The sequence below is a fragment of the Dasypus novemcinctus genome, chromosome 23 (assembly GCF_030445035.2).
Source record: "Dasypus novemcinctus isolate mDasNov1 chromosome 23, mDasNov1.1.hap2, whole genome shotgun sequence".
NCBI classification, from domain to species: domain Eukaryota; kingdom Metazoa; phylum Chordata; class Mammalia; order Cingulata; family Dasypodidae; genus Dasypus; species Dasypus novemcinctus.
The window spans coordinates 6,957,521-6,979,585 of record NC_080695.1 but is presented as its reverse complement, the minus strand read 5'-3'; the positions used below and the strand labels follow the sequence as shown (position 1 = coordinate 6,979,585).

The following is a 22,065-nucleotide window of genomic DNA, read 5'->3' as shown; positions in this document are numbered from 1 at the left end:
ATGTCACGTCAAACAAATGGACACTGTCTCTTTGTTCTCCAGAGTGCTCTCGGAGACAGTTTTCACGGAGGAGAACAAAGACTGCTCGCCGGCCGTCAGCACCGTCCACAGTAGGCTCAGGAATGTAACACGCCGCGCACGTCCGTGTCCCGGGCAGGGCTGCGCGCCTCACCTCACATCTGCGGGGACAGAGAGGAGGCTGAGCAGCCGCGGCCACGGGCGCACCTGACCCACGGGGCCCGCGGGAAAGCGCCGCCGCCCGCACCGCACGGCCTTCCAGGGTGAATGTGCCATGGGGGCCCCTGCTCGGGACAGCCTGACCGGGACGGGCCTGGGCTGACCGCATCTCACCCTGAACACCGCCGGGAAGCAGGCCCCGTGCTCCCTCGTACGCACGAGGGAAACCAAGGCCCAGACAGGCGTTTTGTCCTTGTTTCCACCTTCCTCATTCTTCCAGCCTAGAGCCTGGATGTGATAGCTGGAGCTCCGGCAGCCACATCAGAGCATGAGGCAACCGGAGGAGGCACGCCGGCTGGAGAGGAACGGCTTGTCCCGGGGGTACGGGAGCAAGACCTGCCCCTACCCCTGCGGGCTCAGCAGCCGTCCTGGGGGACCCGCATCTAACGCTCTGCAGAGAAGGGTCTGGACGGGCACGAGACCCCCCCACCTCAGCTGGGGCTGGGAGGCGAAGCTGGGCAGGTGACCTGACCTCTGGCCTCCAGGGACCCGACCCTAGTGGACACTTGACTCCAGAGAACGCTCTGGCCTCTCGAAGCCCCTTCCTGGGTCACATCCAGTGGGAGCCGCGCACCCACGGCCACCCGAGAGCCACTCCCACAGCTGCCCGGCCTGCGTGCCGACGGGCTCCACGTGCCGGGAGGCGACGGGCCTGGCCAGACAGGCCAACGGCAGGGCCCGGGGCTGCACCGCCGCCTCTGCAACGCCCAAACCCCTGCTCTATGAAGCGGAACACCCCACTACTGGCTGCGGCCCGTGGCACTAAGCCGGGGCTGCCAGGCGGGCCTCTTGTTCCTGATTTGCCTTTTGGTAACATGTTTCCCCTTTTAACCACTTTCAAGTACGTGATACAGTGGTTTTAACTGCCTCCAAGCCTGTGCTACCAGCGTTCCCGCCCGTTACCAAAACTTGCGCTACCTCCAGGGGGCTCTTTTGTCCTTCTCCCCACATTCATCTTCCAGTCTAGAGCTTGGGTGTGCTTTCTGGAGCCTTAGCAGCCAGAGTGGGCTGTGAGGCAGCCCTGAGCTTAGACACCACCAGCCACAGAAAGAAGGGGTCCTGATGGCACCATGCCTGCCGTAGCTGCTCTGGTCTCCCCGTCTTCAGCGCTGGGAACGTCGACCTTATCTGAACGCTTGTTCCTTCTGGCCTGGGGTTAGCAGCAATCACTATTTCTAACATAACGCACACTTGCTGCACTTTCAGACGGGACCTGCTCAGCCTTCAAAAGCCTCCTCGACCGTGAGCCTCAGCTTTTCCATCTGTCGAGGGGCTGTGGCTGCCCCGGCGAGTGCCGGAGCCGCTACCCTGCCGTCCACAGGGGCACCGTGGGTGGTCCCTGCCTGCCCATCGGCACAAGAGCGTGGCCGGAGGGGGCTTCAGAGCAGGGGTGGGCTGTGGGCGGCACCCGCCAGGCGGCGAAACGGGGAGGGGCCGGGGACGGCGCGAGGAGACCCGCAGCCCAGCCAGGCACCCGGAAGCGCGGCGATCAAGGCCAATCAGCAGGGCCGGCGCCTGATCACACCGATTGATTGCACCTCCCGGCCTCGCGGAGCCCAGCAGGTCCCGCCGCCCGCCTACCTGGCAAGCCGCTTTAGGTCGGCTTTAACCTTTTCCTTTTCCGTTTTTTACCTGATTCCCTAGGCCTTCCTGTTAACAAAAGGGCAGGGAGGGTGAGAGCACCTGAGGGCCGTCGGCAGAAGACTGAGCAATAAATACCTGCAGTGTTTATCTTTCTGGAAGAAACCTGATTAGGAGCCAGGCACTTCCGGGTCCCCTCTGCCCCCGAGCCGGCCGTGGCGTGACCGTGCCAGGGCTCGAGTCCAGCTGCCCACCGGGTCCCCGCCCCCGGGTCCCTCCCGCGGCCACGGCCGCACCTGCCCCAGCCCATCGGGCTGCTGGACGGGGCGAAGCCCACTCCGTGTCCCACTCGGGCTCTCATCTCCAGGTGGCAGGTCCACCGTACCTGGAGCAGGTGCCCAGGTGTGCGCTCCCAGGGCAGCAGATCCGAAGCCCACTCCCCTCGAGAGCCCCCTGCGCGGCCGCCCTCGGGGCCCGCGCGTGCTCACCCGTGTCCTCTTCTCGGTAGTCCGGGCTCGAGCCGGAGGCGGCACACACGCACTCCAGGTGCTCCTCCAGCCTCACCTGCACTTCTTTCAACTTTGGCTTCTTCCTGACGTACTCCACCTTGGCCACCTGACCGAGAGAGCAGAGCACGGCCGTGAGCACCCCGTGGGCCTGCGCCCACCCGCGCTCCCCGCCCTCCTTATAACCAACGGGGCGCAGAGGCTGGGGCTCGAGCCCCTCAGGTGGGAACGAGAGCAGTATGAAGAGATGAGGGCAGCCGTGGGGGGCCCCACGTATGGACATAAGAACAACGGTGGGGCCGGGGGCGGCAGGCCAGGGGCACCTCGGGGCAGCTCTGCGGACCCCCACCCCGTGGGGCAGGTGCTGGGGCCGCGCAGCCGGGCGCAGGTGGCCGGTTCAGACTCCGGGGTCCAGGTGGCGACCTGGGCCATGCTGCTGCTGAAAGGGGGGACTCCCCTCGTAAGAGGGGCTGGGCTGGGCCCACCACCCCTGGCCCCCTCTGTCCCAAGGCCATCTTGGGACCCCAACCCCACGCAAGAGACACACGGGGTGGGCTCCCCGGATGAGCCACAGCTCCCAGGAGGACGAGCCACGGTTTCCAGGCCAAAGGCAGTTGGGAGGGGGCCCCAAGATGCAGGGGCGCCTCCAGAAGGACACACGGGCCCAGCGGGACACAGGGCCCTGGAGACCACCCAGTCCAGCCCAGGGGCCGGGGCAGAGCCCCCGCTGTGGGGGAGTCGATCACCCTGGAGCCTGCAGGGCCAGTGCCCCTGCGGGGCCCCAGGGCTGGGGGCCGGCACGACGCGTGGAGACCTGCCCCAACACGCACACACGCACACACGCGGCACACACACACAGCACAGGTGCAGGGCGCACCTGTACATACATGTACCCATGCACTGCACGCTCGTGCATACACAACACGGCACATGCACACAGCACAGGTGCAGGGCACACCTGCACACACATGCACCTGCGCACTGCACACACGTGCACACATACCGCACACACGTGCATATGTACACAGCACATGTGTGTACATGGCATGCGCGTATGCGCAGCACTTCACCTGCATGTACACGCAGCACAGCACACGTCTGTACACACGCACAGCACACACGTGGCAAGGGAGATGCCCCGGGCCGCAGGCCGTCCCCGTGGGGGGCGACTTGAGCCTGCCCGACTTCGCCGTGTAGGACGCCGCCACCCGAGGCCATGCCGCCAGCAGCCGCCATGACAGCCTCTGCTGCGCAGCCTCTGACCGCTCGGCTCCCCTCGGGGACAGGGGCTGCCTGGGGGGCGCCAGGGGCGGGCAGACACGCTGGGCGAGGTGGGCTGCGCGGCATGGTGATGCGCCCAGGGCAGAGCCGGCAGTGAAGGAGGGCACCCCAAAACACCCCTGGGCAGCAGGGTCTCCCCAGAGAGAGGGAGGAGGGGGACGGCCTCCGAGGCTGGAGGGTCAAGGCCACGGGCCGTTGTCTGTCAGGCCGCAGAGCACGCCTTGGCCGTGAACGGGAGCAAGGCTGGGGGCGGCCACGTGGAGGCAAACGCCGTGGCTGCGCTTACGAGGCACGCCGGGACAGGCGAGTTCACAGGGAAAGCAGCGCCGAGGCCGCCGGGCTGTGGAGGCCGAGCGGGCGACGGGCACCGGGCGCTGAGCTCGGGGGTGGAAGGCAGTGGCGGCACGAGCCGTGGACGTGGCTTGGGCCACGGAGGCACATGCTTGGGGGCCCCACGGGCAGCCATGCACGCGCTGCCGTCACCGAGACCAGGCGGGAGGCCAGGATGCCGTTACCGCGCCCAGGAGAGCTTTAGGGGCGGCCAAGTCCCGGTGGCAGTCCCCGTCAGCGGCTCTCGGAGGTACCCCCCCTGCCCGCTAATCATTAACCCGGAGGTGCAAAGGGTGCCGGCTGCGCCAGACGAGTGTGCGGCCGCCGGGTGTGAAGGCGCGGTGTGAGCTCATCGGGGCGGGGCGGCGGCGCAGGGCTGGGCCCGCGGGGTTTCACTACGTCACGGAGCGCCAGCAGCCAGCCCGGGGCGGGGCGCGCGGCACAGGCGGGCGGGGAGGGCCCCGGAGCCATCCTTTCCTCGAGGACACTGCGCGTCCAGAGGAGGAGCGGGCGGCCAGGCTGGACCACAGCTGCCCCAGGCCCTCCCAGCTGTCAGCAGCTGGAGCTCGGAGCTCGGAAGGGGCCCAGGAGCAGCAGCGGGCCCCAGGGCCCCTCCACCCTCTGCTTCCGCCACCCTGGGCCTCTGCCAGGACGGGACAGGAGGACGGGGTGGGGGCCGGCTGAGCGGGCGGTTGTGGGGTGCCCAGCAAACTGGCTCCCTCTCAGCAGCTTCCCCACCCCCCGCTGCGGGGCCCCCTGGCCCGGAGCACGAAGGGGTCCCAAGGGCGCCTTCCCCACACGCCCCGGCAAGGGGAACACGACGGGCCTCCCCAGCCTGGGACCCCCGTCCTCACACGGGCCCGCTTTCCCCGGAGGACCGCGCGGGGGTGACCCCAGCCGCCTGGGGACGGGAGCCCCCGGCTGCGCAGCCCCATGCCGGGAAACGGCTGCATCTTCCCCCATAAGCTCGCTGTGGGCGTCAAGTCCTCCAGGCGGCCTGAGCTCAGAGAACACGGAGCCCCCGACGTCCTCAGGCGAGGGTCCCGGCCACCCCCAGGAGGCCCCTCCTGCCGGCGCGCCCCCCGGCTGCCCCAGCCCGGGCCGTGTGAGCCCGGCGTGGCCCCGTGGACCCCCAGAAATGCTCGGAGGCACCGCGCACGCCAGGGGCTTCCAGACCCCAAGACGCCTGGCGGGGGAGACCCGCCGGCACCGCCACCGCTCCGCGCCCCGGTGTCCAGGTGGGAAACCGAGGCCAGCAGCCTCCAGGGTTCGCGGCTCTGAGCGCCACCGGCCTGGATCCCTCCTCCCACGCAGGAGGCCCAGACAGGGATCCCGGGCAGCCGCCGGCCACCATGGCCCTGCCGGCCGGGGGCTCGGGGGTCTCAGGTCCCTGCCACAGGGACCCTGGGCAGCCGCCGGTCACCACGGCCCTGCCGGCCGGGGGCTCGGGGGTCTCAGGTCCCTCCACAGGGACCCCGAGCAGCCACCGGCCACCACGGCTCTGCCGGCCGGGGGCTCAGGGGGCTTGGGGGGCTCGGGCCCTCCCGTGGCCGGGAAGTCGCCTCCAGGTGGGCTGCAGAGGTGCCCCAGCCCCACTGGGCGGCGCAGATCCCCGCATGCCCCTCGCCCACCTGCCTCGCCAGCCCCCATGTCCACTTCAATGGAGCCAGGTTCCCTGGCCTCTGGCGGATGGAGGTGAGTGTCCGAGACCCCTCCCGCTCAAGAGGCTCCCACGCAGCCCAAGGGTTTGGTGACCCCAGGCGCCGGGGCCCAAGTGGGCAGCGTCCACCTCATGAGGCCGAGCAGAGACCTGCCCGCTGCAGCAATCTGGGACCGACGCTGCCCGGCCCCCACGCCTCTCCCAAGACCCCGGCCTCAGGGACTGCCGGCCCCAGCTCACGCCGCGCCCCGCCCCAGACACATCCACCCACCGTCCAGGAGCCGGGTCCAGCGGGCAGCCGCGCCGGGTGGCCTCTGCAGACCCGGGGGGAGGCCACAGCGACGTACGGAGGACCCCAGGAGGGCAGCTCGAACACCCCGGCCAAAGGACACTCGCTCTGCGGCCGGAGGCGGGCAGACAGAGGCGAGTGGGACGCTCGGACGTGGGACCCCCGCCCTCCTCGCCCAGCTGCTCCTGGGTGGGGCGGGCCAAGGTGGACGTGGGCAGGCAGCCAGAGCTCCTCTCAGGCCCGGGCCTCTACCTCTGCGGTGCGAGGCGGCCATGGAGCAGCAAGTGCTCGACCACCGTCCATGCACAGCTCCACAGCGACGGGGGGCCCCGGGACCACCCCCCAGCTCATCCCTGGAGGGCCTTGGGGGTCACACTGGGGGCGGGGGACGGCGCCGTCTGAGGAGAGGGCAGGGCCGCCCTCCGGGGGCCAGCACCGGCGGCTGCCCGCCAGCCTGACCACAGCCTCCTTCCCGAGAGGGGCCTTGACCTCAGGCCAAAGGCCGCAGCGCGCAAGCAGGAGGGCCTGGAAACCCACGTCCTTCCCAGCAGGGCCGGGGCCGCCTGAGGCCGCCCGCCGGGCCAGCACCCTCGCCCGCAGACCTCCCCCCACCACGCAGGCGAAGCCGGGCCAGCCCGGGGGTTGGCGCACAGGGCGGGCGTCCCCCAGCTCGAGGGCCCACGTTCCAGGAGCGGCTCGGCCGCAGACTCAGCCCCTCCGGCCAGGGCAGCAGGGAGGACCCCCCGCCCAAGGTCACGGGGACGAGGTGCCGCGGCACGGCCCGCGCCGTCCCCAAGGAGACCCCTAGGCACCTCCCCTCCCCATGGCAGGAAGGCAGGTGCGGCCCGCGGTCCAGCGATGACAGCCCCGGGCGCTCACAGCCGCTTCAGACCCCCGCAGATGAGAAGAGCAGGGCGCACGGGAGCCCGAGGCCCGGGGCGGCTTCCCACGAGGAACCAAGCGGGAGCACGGGCGCCGCACGGGCAGCTGGAGCGCGCCCTTCCTGAACTCCGCGTGGTGCCGGTCGCCGAGGCGGCTTTGGACGAGCAGCCGGCCGCGGGCCAGCCCTGGGACAGTAGATGCCTGGGGACGATTTGTTCCCCTTGCCCGGCCACAGGGCCTCAATGCCCCTGAAAGCCCCTCACAGCGCCCCAGTTGTAGGAAAGGAGCCGGGGGCTCGGGCACGGAGGAGCTACAGCTGGGAGAACAGGCAGCTGTGTGGCCCCCAACCAAGAGACCCTCCCCTCATCCCTCGAGGGGAGCAGCCGAGGGGCCCCCACAGACCCGAGACCTTAGGAGCCAACGTGGACTCCAGCGGCAGGCCCAGCCCCAGCCCCAGGGCCTGCCTGGACTCCGGGGCCCCGAGGGGACAGTGGGCGGCCTGAGGCGGCGGGCGGCGCCAGAAGGGCCCGGGCAGCTCGGCGGCCCGCACCGCGTGCTTCCTGCTCAGCGGCCGTCGAGCGCGCGGTGCCCCTGCGCCCCCGGAGCGCGCGCTCACCTTGACGCTGCGGTGGTGCACGCGCGAGGGCTGGCAGCGGAGGCTGCTGGTGTTGCAGCAGCCCGTGCAGCGCTTCACCTCCACGCACGGCGGCCAGATCAGGAAGTTGGCGGACGCGGGGTCGATCTGGCTCCGCGGGATCTCGTAGATGACCGTCCGGGTCTTGCAGATGGCGGGAGCGGCTTCCTCTGCGGAGGCAAGGGCGGTGGTGAGTGCCTGGCGGGCGCCAGGACGCCGCCCGAGGCTGGGGCCGAGGGCACCTTGGAGCAGGTGTGGGCGTGGGGGCGCCAGGTGGGCGCCAGGACGCCGCTCGAGGCTGGGGCCAAGGGCACCTTGGAGCAGGTGTGGGCGTGGGGGCGCCAGGTGGGCACCAGGACGCGGCCCGAGGCCGGGGCCGAGGGCACCTTGGAGCAGGTGTGGGCGTGGGGGCGCCAGGTGGGCACCAGGACACCACCCGAGGCTGGGGCCGAGGGCACCTTGGAGCAGGTGTGGATGTGGGGGCACCAGGTGGGTGCCCGATGGGCACCAGGACGCCGCCCGAGGCTGGGGCCGAGGGCACCTTGGAGCAGGTGTGGGCGTGGGGGCGCCAGGTGGGCACCAGGACACCACCCGAGGCTGGGGCCGAGGGCACCTTGGAGCAGGTGTGGGCGTGGGGGCGCCAGGCGGGCGGGCAGGGCCGCGAGCTCCCGTTGCATGTGGGGTGGACGAAGGTGGCGAGAGGGCAGCGGCCCCGGCAGGTCCCACCATGCCCCTGACCCCAGGAGCCAGGGCCTCTGCACAGGGAGAGCCGAGCCCACCCGAGAGACAGCCATGACAACTTGGGGTTCAGAACCCCCCAAGGCACGTCCACGGGGGCCCGTGTGCTCGGCCTCCCAGCTCAGGCCCCAGAGGGTCTCCTGGCCAGGGCGCCCCAGAAAGGCCCCCGAGCAGCGGGTGGAGAGGAAGGAGAACACACCGGGACAGGGCCACGGCCCAGCCCCCCGCCCCAAGCAGGCCCTGCTCACGGCAGGGAGGGGCAGGGAGGGGCCCTGAACCCCGAGGAGCACCGCCCGTCCCGGGGCAGGCACGGGGGACACTGAGGGGCCCTCTGGGGACCCCGGTCTCCCCCCAACGTTGCCTTCCTAGGTGAGGCCGCGGCTCCGGCCATGGGCACCAACCAGCCTGCCGGGGGCGCCGGGGTCCCCGGGCCCTGTGCCTGCAGCCCCGGCCAGCCCAGGGAGGGCAGCGCCCGGCCCAGCAAGCAGCCGGGGAGGGGCTCTGTGCCATGGCCCTCCTGACCACACGCCTGCGCGTGCCCGCCTGCGGGCCCAGCTGAGGGCAGGGGCCTGGACCCCTGGCCCATCCCTCGGTGCCAGGGTGCGCCCCCGAGCCCAGGTGCCAGCACCTCGGGGGCTCTGGAGGACTGGAAAGGGGGTCCTCCCGGGGCCAGCCGCCGAGCGGAGGGGCGCAGCCTTCCTGGACCTGCGCACACCTGAGCTAGAGCAGCGGCAGCTCGACATGGGCCCAGCCCGGCCTCCAGGTGGGGGGCTTGCAGGGCGGGGCCTGGGGGCCGAGCAGGAAGCAGGGCTGCACCCCAGCTGACCCACGGACGGCCCCTCCCCCGCCAGGACTGGGTGCTCTGGCCGATCCCCACCCCTGGCACCCCTGGGCCCCACACCCCCGGCCCCCAGCACCTGAGACCCGACCCCCCCGAGCCCTGGGCCCCAGCGCGGCTGCTCCTGAGGCACGGCCGGGCGCCCGGGGCTCCGCGGTGAGAGCTGGAAATGAAAGCGCCCGCGCTTCCCGGCCGAGGGCTGCTGGAGCGTGCCTCGACAGGACGCACCTCAGGAATGCACCGAGGCCCGTCGCCGCGGAAACAGCCTTCCCCAGGCCGGGCTGCGCGGGCACGCGGGGGGCAGGAAGGCTTTCCTCGCAGAGGCGCCCCAGGTGGCGGCCTGCGCGCCTTAGAGGGGTCCACCGGGCTCACCTCGGGCCAGGGAGCTCTGGAGGCCCACCTCACCGCAGCCCCCCACCAGCGCGGCCTCCCCCCCTCGTGGCCCCCGCCTCACCGATGCTCCTCTTCCTGCGCGCAGGCCGCTGCTCCGGGACACGCCTGGGGGCCCCATGGGCTCTGGGGTTCGTCTCCAGAGCATCCTCGGCTCCTGCAAGGAGAAGAAGGGCGGCAGCTCGCCCACAGCGGGTGCAGCCACGGGCTCGCTCCCGGGCCCCTGGGGACGATGGTCAGTCCCCGAGACGCCCTGCTCCACGGGCCGCTCTGGGCCGAGCTGAGGATGAAGGGACTACGGTTTCCCAAGCGTGCCGTGGACCTCGAGGAGCAGATGCCACAGGCAGGGCACAGGCCCCCCTGGACACGCAGCGAGGCCCCAGCCAGCCACGCAGAGAAGCCCCAGCCCCCAGCTGACCACCAGGCCAGGCCCCCAGCCCCCAGCCAGCCATCAGGGTGCACCCCCAAAGCCCAGGCGCGTGGGTCACAGCAGGAAGGCCCCGAGCCCAGAGCCGGCCGGCGCAGGAGCCAGCCCCGGAATGGGAGCAAGCAGGGGCTTGCAGGCGCCGCGGGTGCGCGCTCTCCCGCCCGTCTCTAAACAAACCCTCCAAGCGCCCTGACCTCTGAGAGGCATCGGAAGCAGCCCTGGACTCCGGGCCACAAGCCAGACCCACTTGTTCCTGAAATAAGTCTTTACGGAGGGCGAGAGGCCATGAGAAAAAGCACGGCGGGAGGCGGGGCTCTCGGCGGAGCACCAAGCGCGGCCGGCGCAGCCAGAGGCCCCGCGAGAGAGGGACGGGGGCCCGGGGCCCCAGGCCGGGCAACGAGGACACGCGGTCCACGGAAAGGAGAAAGGATCCACGGATCTCAGAGCCACGTTCACAGCGGCGCCGAGGCCACCCCCGGGGCCCCACACCCCCCCAACACAGGCGGATGCCCTGCAGCGGCCGGGGTTCCCAGAGTCCCATCAGGAAAACGGGGGCGGGCTGAGTCCTGCCCGAGGGGCCCCAACCCCACGGCCCCGCCCACACCTGGGCAGAGAATGCCACACCTGCCTCCAGGACACAGGCGGGCGAGGGGCTGGGAGTCGCTCTGCCCCCACCACAGCCCCACAGCTGCACTAGATCTGCAGGCCCAGTGCCTTCAGGCCACCTCCTCGCGGCTGCCCCCCGATGACGCCCACAAACTAAGCAATACACCACCGTGTCCTCCGCTCCACGGACAAGTCTGAACCTGCTTCGCGTAAGATTAAAACAAAACTACGCAAAAGGTGTGAACGGCAAAAGACAAGATCTTTTACGCTAATGAATTCTGAACACAGCCCAACTTTTCACAGAAAAAGACTCAATGTTCCAATGCCACTAATTTTTTCTGAGACCCAAAATAAGATCAGAACAGAACTATTCATGCAAGAAGAATTTCCCATCCGCCAACTGTTTGAAGAAGCGTTTTCATGAAAGAGCGACGCAGTGAGTCATCTGGTGGCAGCCATCTTGCCATCGCCAGGCTGACGGCGGGTCCAGCCCCTGGACACCTGGCCACGAGACGCTCCCACTCCTCCGCTGATGACAGCCGCATGCCACCCGAGGAAATAAACGCCTCGTTCGGACCTCAGGCAGCCCCAGCGCCCGCCGCGCTCTCGCCGCCCCTCCTGCCCCCTCCCGCTGGACGGGGCAGGCGAGACCTGCAATAGGGAGATGAGATGGAGGAGAAACGTGGAGCCCACCAGGCCCATGCCCTGGTCCAGGGGCGAGCAGGGCAGCCAGGGGCCCAGGGGCGAGCAGGGCGGCCGGGGGCCCAGGGGCGAGCAGGGCGGCCGGGGGCCCAGGGGCGAGCAGGGCGGCCAGGGGCCCAGACCCACTCGGCTCGGTTCTGACTCTGCTCCCTGAGCCACGTTGCCAGCATCTCACGGGACAGGCCCCCAAGCAGCCTGGCCCAGTCACTGTGCTGAGCATTCCCCAAAATTCCGCCGGGCAGCTCCCCGGGCAGGACTCCCTCGGCCTCCTCTCGGCCTCGGCCTCCTCGCGGCCTCGCCCCCCGCCCTGCTCCAGGGTGCTTCCCGCTTCGCAGACCAGTCACTCGACGGCCCTGCAGGCGGAGGACGAGGCTCTCCAGGAGGCCACTCGGGGGCCAACAGGTAAAAGGCCACAGGCTGGTCTCCGGCCAACCCTCACGCTTCCTCCCACTCCCACCTGCGGGCTGCACTGGGCCAGGGAGGGTCCTGGTGGACTCGAGTCCCACCTCCACTTGGCCCCCAAGTGCTCCGCAAAAGGAAAAGGGGACACAGAGGCCGGCGAGGAGCCCAGGACCCCAGGGCAAGCCTCAAAGCCCCAGCCCTGCTCTGCTGCCCCTGCTTGAAGGGCCGGCACCAAGAAGGCTGGCGAGGGCCCTGCCCTCAGGGACAAAGGCCAGTGCCAGCCAGCCCCCTCCTCTCCTGGGCCAGCCCCCCTCACCTGGGCCGGCCCCCACCTCACCTGGGCCTGCACTGTCGGAGGCCCTGGCAGCCAGGGCACCCCAGAGCCCAGGAGGAGCCTGACTCACGTGAAGGGGAGTCCAGGGCGCTCCGGGACACCGAGAATCACCTGCACAGACCGCTCCAGCTCCACTTCGGGGGCGTTGGGGAGAACACCCCAAAACAAGCTCCAGGAGCCGGCACGACCTGTGCTCAGGCCACAACTCACGCTGCTCAGCGCTGTCCCCAATGCCCAGGACGGGTGGACCCACCTCGGGGTCTGCCACGAAGCAAACCCCCCGGGACAAGGCTGGCGAGCCCGAAGAGCCTGGAGGCCCCAGGCTCACCCCCAGGAGCCCCCGCGGCCCTGAGAGGTTGTGGGGCAGGTGGACAGGACAGCTGACCGCTAGCCCTGTCCCGGGGCAGGAGGGGGCCGCCGGGACGTTTTTATAAGGGGCAATTTGAAACCGTCGGGCTGGCTCCTGCGCCCCCTCCCCGGGGGGGCCCCCCAGGCCAGGAATGCCATCAGCATAAGCCCAGAGCCGAAATGCTAAATAAACGCCTGCGGGGGCGGGGCCGGGCTGCGCGGGGCGGGGCTGCGGCTGGAATGAGAATGGGCCTGGCTGCCGGTGAATGGCCCATTTCCCGAGGTGCCCCAGAGCTGGTCCCTCCAGAAGGCTGCTCTGGGACCCTCTCCCCATTTTTCAAAATCTACCGGGGACCATCACAATGCAGCGGCCCCGCCCCCACGCCCGAGAAGCCTTCTCCCCAGGGTTTCCCATCAAAGGGCCAGATGGACGCCCCCCACCCGGCCGCGCTCTCGTCTCCAGCAGAAACTCTAGCCCTTCCCGATAAGGATCAGGCCGAGGATTTCCTGGGTCAAGAAACTACAGAAACCGTCAGCCTTGCTGGAAAATGGTTTTGGCATGAAATGAAACTACTTCAGGCCTCTCCACCACCATAATTAGGTACAAATTTCCAAGCGACTAGACCAGGCCACTCTCCTAATCTCCCCCCGCCCCCCTTTCTCGTAATCTGCAGCCGAGAGGAAAATCTTCCGTTTGCTTAAAATCCTTCCACCACCACCCGTCCACCGAGAGCAGGTAGAGAGGCCCGGTGTTTTCCCTCGTCACCACGCTGTCAGCAGGGGAAATCGGGAAGGGCAGGGGCCTGCTTCTCCTGGGGCCCCACAGGGCGGGCTGGCCAGGTGGGCCAGGCCACCCCTTTAAGCCTTGGCCTCCCAATCGCCCAATTCCAACTGACCCTCACCGGCTCAAAGCTCAGAAAGGAGAAGAGGCCTACAGATAACAGGAAGGCTCCGAGCCAGACGTCTTCTAACGGCGAGGCTCTGGGCCCCAAGGGTGAGCCCAAAAACAGTCCCTGAGCAGCAGGCGCGGAGGGCGAGCCCTTTCACTGAGTAGTGGAGGGGAAAGACGCCTCCTACCACCAAGGCCCACCCTTGGGCAGGGCCCCCGGAAGCGCCCGCGCCTGGGGCCAAAGCTGCGGCCTGCGCTGCTGGCCAGGCTTTGCGCCCAGGCTCCCGCAGGCGCACCTGGCAGGGGCGCCGCCCTCCCGGCCTCTGCGCCCGGCTGAACTTTCCGTGACACACGCTGGGGTTTCCTTAAATACGAAAACAATCCCGGGGCGAGCGAGCAGGGAGCGCCCGGCCCTCGCCGAGGAGAGAAAGTGTGATTGGAAGGGAAACGCCTGACTCATGCCCCGGGCTTTTATGGCCGGGTTGGAGTCTGACCTTTCGGCCAGCCCTGCGCGGGGAGCACACGCGCGCCCGCCCGCCCGCCCGGGCGCAGGGAAGGCGCGCGATTTACCTACGGAATCTATCTCCAGGAGCCGCTGCAGGTCCCGGATGCTGCGGATCTGACTGCGCGCCAGCCTCTGGAGCAGCTCGCGGGGGATCTCGGCTTCCTGCAAACAGAGGCCACGAGGTCAGCGCCCCGGCCGGGGGCTCCCAGCCGAGAACGCGACCCCGGCCCCAGGCGCCGGCCCCGCGGGGGCCGCCCACGCGCGCGCCCCGCAATCGGGCCGCCCGGACCCGCAGCCCGGGCTTCGGAGGCGGAAGGTCGGCGGCGGGGCTGGGTGAGACCCCAAACCCACGCCCCTGGCTCTGCCCCTGGGGAAAAGTGAGTTCCCCATCCCCTTGAGGGAAGCAGGCGAGACTGCCCCCCCCCCTAGCCTCTGCGCCTGGGGGGTCATTCCGGGAGGTCTGGGGGCGGCGAGGGAGCCGGAGAGTTTCTGATTCAACAGCGAAATCGACATCGAGAAAGATCAAGTTGAAATGCGTCACGGCTCGGCGACAGCGATCACGGCAACCCCAACACCCGGGCACTTACATTGCACGGCCTGAAATCCTGAGGCGAAGCCGCGAAGGAAAAGGTCCTCGTTTCCACACACGCGGGAACGCTCACACACGCGCGCACACGCACCCGCCCCACCCCGGGCTCCGGCCCCGCCGCGGCTGGGGGCAGCTGACCGGGAGCCTGAGCGTTAAACGTCCAGCCCCGGCAGCTCCCGGTCCCAGCCCAGACCACCCCTGGCCACCTGGCCTCCCCCCGCTCCGTCCCAATTTGTAAAGGGAGTCGGGGGTCGCTGGGGGGCTCGGGCATCAAGTTCCCGCGAGGGCTCTAGAAAGTCATTCATCACAGCCGCCCTCCCGGGGCCGGGATTCCGGGGGGTGGCGTCGCCGGAGACCCGAGGACGCGGGGCCCCGCTCGCCGCGCGCAGCCACCTGTAAGCAGGCCCGGGCTTGCGGCTGCGGGAGCCGCGGCCCCGCGCTGCCCACCCTGCGGGCGCCGGCCGGGGTCTCTGCCGCCGCCGTCCCCCAACCTCCCGGGGCACCGCCGGTCCGCACGCTCCCTCCCCTCCCCGGAGAGCCCCCCGGGCCTCCCGAAGTTTCCCCCCACTCCTCACCCGCCCGACCCCCGTCCCTTCGGACCGAGCGACGCAACATGCTGGAAACTCAGCGGGCGGACGGGGCCCCGGCCGAGAAACGAGCCCCGGGGTGTGGGGGTGGACAGACCAGCGCGCCCCGGGGCAGCCCCGGGGCGTGCGCGGGGGCCAGCGCGCCCCGGGCGGCGGGCGGCGGGCGGCTGCGGGGGGCGTGCGCCGGCGCGGGGTGGCACCCACCTCGGCCAGCGCGTGGGCGAGGTATCCGCAGCCGAGGAGCAGCAGGCAAGCCCAGGTCCTCATCGCGGCCCGCGGCGCTGGCGGCTCGGCGGGGAGGCGAGGCCGCGGGGCGGGCGCTGCAGCCGGGCTCCTGTGGCGGCGAGACCCGGGACCATCCCTGGAGGAGCGCGGCCGGAGGAGGGGGCGCGGCGGCGCGCGCGGCGAGGGCAGCGGGGAGGCAGGCGGCGCCGGCGCCGGGAGGAGGAGCGGAGTGCGCGCCCGCCGCCGCGCCGGGAGGCTCGGGCCGCCGCGAGGGGGTGGGGCCGCGGGCGGAGGGCGGGGCCGGGCTCGCGGCGGGGCTCCCGGGCCGCCCCCGCCCCGCCGCCCACGCCCACGCCGCGCGCTCGCGCCCCGGGGCCCGCGCTACGAGCGGCGCGGCCGGCGATGCGGCATGCCCGCCGGCGTCAGCCTCGAGCGGGGGCCCGGGGCGAGGCCGCCGCGCCCCCCATCACCTGTGTGCACGCCCCGGCCGCGGGCTCGCGCTCTCCTGCGGCGGCGGCGGCCCCGCGCGCCGCTCCCGCCGCCGCCCGCCGCCTCCCAGCCCGGCCCGGCCCCGCGCGGCCCAGCACTGCGCGGCCCGGCGGCCTGCGTGCGCCCCTGCCGGCGCGCCCCGGCCCGGCGCCGCGCTCCGCCCTCCGCCGGCCGGGCCCGGGGAGGTGCCCTGGCCGCGCCGCCCCGCAGCCGCGGCCCGCCGGGCCTCGCCGCGCCGCGGCGGGCAGAGGAGGCGCAGGAGCCGGGGAGGAGCTGGCGGCCGCGCTCGCCCGAGTGGCGTGGGCTCCGCGAGGCGGGCGTGTGGGGCCGGCCGGCGGCGGGAGGGGGTTATAGCGCCGCCGCCCCGCCCCGCCCCGCCCCCGCCGCCGGGCCAGTCCCGCACCTCGGAAGCGCGGGGGCCGCCGCAGTGACACTGGCGCGTCCACAGGCCCGGCCACCAAGCCCCGCGGCCCGCTCGGAGCAGCCGGCCCCGCTGCGGGGTGCGTTCCCCCGCGCCCCTCCGCGAGTGCCCACCCTCCGGTGCCAGCTGCGATCCTGCGGCACCCGCCGGGCGGCGGGGCGGGGCGGAGGCCGCCGCAGAAGCGCCGCCGTCGCTGGCTGGTTCTCAGGCCCGGCGGCGGTGAAGGGGCAGTGCCCAGAGCTGCAGTGCCTGAAGGGACGGCCCCGGCCTCCTTCTCCCGGCGCTCGGGCCTCCTTCCACCGATAAGGTGCTGGGGCCCCTTGCCTCCCCCCTCCGGCGTAAAAGGAGGGGCGGCTCAGGCTCCGGAGCGAGGTGGGGTGGGGTTAGGGGCGCGCCCCGGGCACTCACCTAGCGGCTGCCACGCGCCCCCGCGGGGGCATCTGAACGCGGAACCTCCACCCACATTCCGAGGGGAGAGCGCGCCCGGGGCCTGCAGGGGCTGCGGCGTGCCTCATCCCCCCCCCATCCCCCTCCCCGGGTCCCCACTCCCTCGCGGAAGGCCAGGCCGCACCCTCGGCCCGGAACTCAAGGGGGTGGTAGGGAAGGAAGAGCCCGAAGCCGCTCGTACCCCGCGGCCCGGGGATCGTGGGGCACAGAGCGCCACCTCCGGTCAAGGCGCGGCACGGAGCACCAGGCGGGGAGGCGACGCGCGCCGAAGCCGGGGTCCAAGCGCGGCCGGCGGCTCACCCCGTCGCTTTGGAGTCCGCCAGCGTGGGTCAGGGGGCCCGGGCCCTGCCGCCCTCCCGGTACCCTCCTTGGAGGGCGCGGACGCACCGCGGCACCGGAGCTGGGGAGTTGGCAAGCCTTATGCACCGTAAAGCTAGACGGCTGAGGCCCCTTGGGGCCGGGAGACGCCCCCGTGGGTGGGTAAGTGGGTGGGCGGCCGAGTTGAGCTCCACCCCCGCCGCGGTGCCCCCTGGCCAGACAAAGGCGTGAAGGCGCAGCCCCGCGCGCGGCCTCTCGATCGCAGGCGCAGGCATTTTACAGGCCGGGTCGTGAGGGCGCTTCGGGGGCCCGCGCCTGCCCCAGTACCCGGGGGTAGAGTGGGGGCGGAGCCTCACCGTCCCGAGGGGCGCCCAGGTCTGCGGGCGCCCTTCCTCCCGCACCCACCAACTCGCAGCCCCGCGACTCGCCGCACCCCGCCCCGTCCCCTGCGGCCAAACACGCTCTCGGGTGGGCAGGAGGCGGGGACCGAGCGGGGACAAGGGCGGACTTGGAGAGGTTCTTGGGAGTCCTTGGGTCTGGCGAGGGGAATCTTCTGTTGCTTCCCCGAGGCAGGCGCACTAGACGCCTGCTCGGCGGTCGGCACGCGCGGCCGGACTCCGCGGGTCCGAGCCGTCGCTGCCTCATGCCGCTGAGCCTCGCGGAGCGGGGGACCCCGGGACACGTCTCTGAGGTGCCGAGAGCTCGTGGTGACGGCAGGAGCACGAGTCAAGGGCGGGCGCTGGCTGTGCGTCCTGGGACGCGGAGACCCCGCCCTCGCTCCCCAGCCGCGCCCCGAGGTTCGCGGGCCCCGGGGGCGCCTGACCCTGGTGCTTGCTTCGGAGCCACCCCCCGACCCGGAGCTTCGTGGACGCCTGGCGCGAGTTCGGGGCCGCGGAAGGAAGGGGCGAGGGTGGGGCCCGGGGCCGGGGCGCATCGCCCAAGGCGTCGGAGCTGCGGGGGACTCCGCGCGACGGCTCTTGTCGCAGACCGCTATTAAAAATAAAACCGCGGCCTGTCACCATGGCGACCACGACAACAGCGGCCGCGCGAGGGTGGCAGAAACTTCTGCCACCGCGCCACAACCGCCTCCGAGGGCGGCCCCGGCGCTGCGCGCGTTCGAGCCCCGGCGCCCTGGGGCGGGCGGGACCCCTGCCCCGCCCGGCCTTACCCTTGCCCTGGAGGTGGGAAGAGCCTGCGAAGGGCGGGCGCCTGCAGGCTCCGTTCGCGAGCACTGGACAGCTTGACAATAGCAGTGACTTAACCGAGAGGGCACCGGCGGGGGCGGGGGCCCGCGCCCCGCTCCTCGACCCCCCGCCCGCAGCTCCGCCCGGGAGTGGGGGGCGGGCGGCGGCTGGGGGGAGGAGTGGGTGTGGGCCGCGGGCGGAGCCGGCCGGGCGTGGGGGGCGGGCAACCCCGGCTCCTCGGCGCGGTCACGAGCTTGTCCCCCGGAGTCGAGTTTCACTGCCAGCGCGTTAGGCGGGTCCGCGGTTCACTGCGAACAGTCGGTAATGAGGCTAGACACACCTTCGCGTCGGGCCGCGGCGCGGGCTCCGGGCTCTCGCGGGGCACCCGCCCAGGCCGGGGAAACGGGCGCGCACGCCAGGACCGCCTCGGGCTGTGCGCGCCACGGAGGCGCACCGCGCGCGCCGCGCGGGGAAGGACAGTCCCGACCCCAGGCCGCAGCGCGCCGGGTGCACAGGTGGTGAGGGGGCTGCAGGCAGGTGACGGTGCCGCCCCGGCGCCCCCGCGTCCAGAATGTCTCGGAAGCTCCTGGGACATCTCGGGCACCCCCCACCCCCGCGCCCCGCGCGTGCCCCTCCCCGGGTATCCGTGGGCCCCTAATTAAGGTGAGTCAGGTGCTGGAAATAGGCGGTGAGAGGGGCGCCTCCGCGCGGCCGGGTGAGTCGCCGGGCGTCTGGAGGGGGGTGTGGGGGGAGACGGGCCAGGCCTTACCACTGCCACCAGGATGAGCGCGGCCAGCGGGTCACCGCGAACGTCATGCCCAGCCCCTCCCCCACCCGTTACTGCCTGGCTGGCCTGGCCCCAGTGGGCGCTCAATTATTGCTGCCTTTACCGTTCTTGATGAGTAGTAGAAATGACTGCTGTCTCCTCAGTGCCCAAGTCGTGCCAAGCTGGCTGCTGAGCCCGTGTTCTTTCATTTCTACTCAAACAGCAACCCCAAGAGGCCAGGACTTTGGACGCGGAGATGTTGGAAGCTGAGCCGACCCAGGTGTGTCTGTGCCCGCCGTTCATAGCCAGGTTCTAGGCGGGCCGCTGCCCCTTCCGTGGAAGGCTGACCTGGGGGCCCTTTGTCGCTCGAGATGGGAGGTGATACCCTCACCCTGTGCCATGCTCCTGGAGCACAGGCCCGCTGCCCCTGCCCGTGCCACGCGGACTCAGGGCAGTTTGTAATGAAATGCCATCTGGGCACTTAACCAGAGGCGGCTTTAGCCGTGAGGGCATGTCCCCCTGAGTGCCCAGTGTGGGCGTTAACGACGTCCCCAGCTCCCGCCCCCGTGGCCCCCTTGAAAGCACTGTGCACCTTTAACCCGTTAAAATACTTTCCGTTTCCTGTTTAAATACACAAAGAAAAAGAAAGGGTGAAGTGGCCTGAGCAGCTGGATCGCTTAATGACACAAGACCCAGCCACAGGGGCGGGGGTCTGGGACTGTCCATTGCGGTGGCCACGGAGCACGTGGCCCCTGGCTGGTCTGGACTGGGCCAGGCTGAGTGTGAAATACACGTGGGCTTCAGGACTTGGTAGGAAAATAAGGACTGGAAAATTCCTCGCTGGTGATTTCTGTATTTGTGACATATTGAAATGATAACATTTTGGGTATAGCGAGCTAACTAAGCTATGATTCTAATCCGTTTCTCTGGCGTTTGAGTTCATTTAACGTGGCCATGAGAAAATCCAGAATTACGTATGTGATCCCCATTATTTCTGCTGGGCTGTGCTAGTCGGGGTCCACCTACAGAGCAGGGCCGGCCAGCCGAGCTCGTCCCCAGGGGCACCAACACTGCCCAGAGACCCCCGAGCCCAGGGCCAGTGCCCGCCCCCTCCCCGGCCCAGCCCCGCACCCGGCGGCCCTGCTGGCAACGGGCAGCTCAGCGGTTGCCCGAGGAGGCAGTCCCTCATTCATTCCACAAATGCCACCGGCCGCGTGGTGCAAAGCCCGAGCTCTGACCTCTGGTGCTCAGAGACCAGCATGTGAGCGCCAGGGCCCTGCGCTCTCAGGTGAGGTAGGCTGGAACGGGAGAGTGGGGGAAGGCCTCTCTGGGAAGATCTGGGGAGACCGAGGCCAAAGCCTCTGGACAGTGATCCCGACGGCCAGTGCAAAGGCCCTGAGGCATGTTCAAGGAGAAGGGGCGAGGTGAAAGGTAGGAGGGTTGAGAAGAGCGGGCAGTGGGCAGCTCACATCCACCTTGAGGCCCAAGGGAGGAGCCTGGGCTCTACGGGGGGGGGCTGGAAGTGGGGCTCAAAACCCAAAGCTTAAAGCAACAACCACCTTCTTGCTGGCTGTCAGTTTCCATCTGTCGGGAGTGAGTGGTTCTGGCTCTGCCTCTTCCAGGCAGGCACAGTGGGACCTGCCAGGACAGCAGGGCTGAGCCGCTGGGGGGGCGGACCCCTGCCCCGCCCGCCCTCCTCCTCTGGGGAAGATGCGGCCTCCGGCACAGTGCTGCCCGCGGGGTCCCCAACTGCCCAGCCCGGGGAAGGGCAGGCGGTGTGACCGCGCTCACCTCCCCGGGCTGGGAGCACTGCGGTGGGGCACAGCGACGCTCACATGGCGCTGTCGAGGGCTGGGGGGCAGCGTTCCCGTTTCCTGGCTGCTAAAGCAAACACCACTCGGGGACTGGCGTAAACAGCGGGTATTTATTGGCTCGCGGTGTTGAGGCCACATGTCCAAACGAAGTGTCACAAGGTGATGCCCGGCCGCCCGGGGTCCTCGGTGCTTGGCTTCTCCGCCACACGACGGCGCGCCTGGCCGCGTCTTCTCTCTCTTCCGGCTCCGCTGACTGGCTTCCGGCCGCCCCGTGGCTCCTCCTCCGGGGTCCCCCCTTGGCCTAGAAGGACTTCAGCCCGCTGGCATGGAGATCCACCCCGTTCCGTTTGTGCGCATCTTCAACAGCATCTTCACAGTTTCCTCTCACAAACGGGCCCACACCACAGGGCCAGGGCCGGGACCTGAGCATGCCATTGTGGGGACGGGACTCAATCCCTGAGAGAGAAGGGGGGAGGAAGGTGACGGACAGATGGGTGGACGGGTGGACAGGTGGACAGATGGGTAGCACAGAAGGGGAAGTGCTGGTAACTGGTGAATGAGGTAAAGGGGAAACAACTTCTTGCGAAAATAAAACAGCTGTGGAAAGTGCTAATTCATATTTTCTCATTTTCCTGTAGTTTCTCAAACTTCTAGTAAGTAGAGAATTTTCAGAGCTTAGAAGACAAGTCACAAATAAAAGGCTAGCAGGTGGGGAGCAGAAGTGGCTCAACAATTGGGAGCCTGCCTCCCCCACAGGAGGTCCTGGGTTCGGTTCCCGGCGCCTCCTGAAGAAGGTGAGCAGGCAGACAAGCAGGCCGTCTGGGGAGGGGGCAGGGAATAGAAATAAATAATTTTGAAAAGCTAGCAGGCACCTTATTTTTTGCATTTTTTAAGTTAAAAAAAGACCATCAGAGGGAAGCGGACTTGGCCCAGTGGTTAGGGCGTCTGTCTACCACATGGGAGGTCCACGGTTCAAACCCCGGGCCTCCTTGGCCCATGTGGAGCTGGTCCATGCACAGTGTTGATGTGTGAAAGGAGTACCCTGCCACTCAGGGGTGTCCCCACGTAGGGGAGCCCCACGCGCAAGGAGTGCGCCCCCCAAGGAGAGCTGCCCAGCGTCAAAGAAAGTGCAGCCTGCCCAGGAATGGCGCCACCCACACGGAGAGCTGATGCAGCAAAATGACGCAACAAAAAGAAACACAGATCCCTGGTGCCACTGATAATGATAGAAGCAGACACAGAAGAACACACAGTGAATGGACACAGAGAGCAGACAATGGGGGGAGAATAAATAATAAATCTTAAAAAAAAAAGATCATCAGACTTGGTAGCATATACATTTGAAATGTTGAGTAAAACTTCAAGAATATTAAACGGACCCCTCTGTCCGGGGGTAACTGTGTTTCAGTTTCTGTGTGTGTGTTTTACCTCCGCTAGGACACAGATAGGCCAAGCTTGTCAGATGCACGCTCATGCTCTTGTCAGGAAGGCAGAGAGAAGGAGACTTGGGCCTGGAGCAAACGCGGAGAAGGGCATACTGTTTCCAACAAGCACATGGCTGCGTCCTCTCGTGACTGTTCACTACCACTCCCCTGGCATGTGGCTGTGTCCTCTCGTGGCTGTTCACCACCCCCGACACGTGGCTA

At 69.6% G+C, this 22,065-nt stretch overlaps 1 protein-coding gene and 1 long non-coding RNA gene across 4 annotated transcripts; one reads left to right on the top strand and one right to left on the bottom strand.

The window, feature by feature from the left end:
- Positions 1–38: 38 nt before the first annotated feature.
- PDGFA (platelet derived growth factor subunit A) lies at positions 39–15,118 on the bottom strand. 3 transcript variants are annotated; one of them, XR_009182888.2, is made up of 8 exons: positions 14,960–15,118; positions 13,645–13,741; positions 9,431–9,523; positions 7,383–7,570; positions 2,307–2,433; positions 1,819–1,887; positions 352–465; positions 46–179 (listed from the first exon to the last, which is right to left on the bottom strand). XR_009182888.2 is itself a non-coding variant. In XM_058285677.2 (7 exons), exons 1-6 carry the CDS (start codon positions 15,020–15,022, stop codon positions 1,832–1,834), a joined length of 624 nt encoding a protein of 207 aa, XP_058141660.1. In that variant the 5' UTR covers positions 15,023–15,118; the 3' UTR covers positions 45–179; positions 1,819–1,831. The 3 variants fall into 3 exon arrangements, 2 of the variants coding, with proteins under 2 accessions (XP_058141661.1, XP_058141660.1); XM_058285677.2 differs by lacking the exon at positions 352–465 and having other exon boundaries at positions 45–179; XM_058285678.2 differs by lacking the exons at positions 352–465; positions 1,819–1,887 and having other exon boundaries at positions 39–179; positions 14,960–15,116.
- A 773-nt stretch (positions 15,119–15,891) lies between these two features.
- LOC139437394 (uncharacterized) lies at positions 15,892–21,804 on the top strand. The gene is made up of 3 exons (XR_011647155.1): positions 15,892–15,969; positions 18,829–18,885; positions 21,058–21,804. It is a non-coding gene; the product is annotated as an uncharacterized lncRNA (long non-coding RNA).
- Positions 21,805–22,065: the final 261 nt, after the last annotated feature.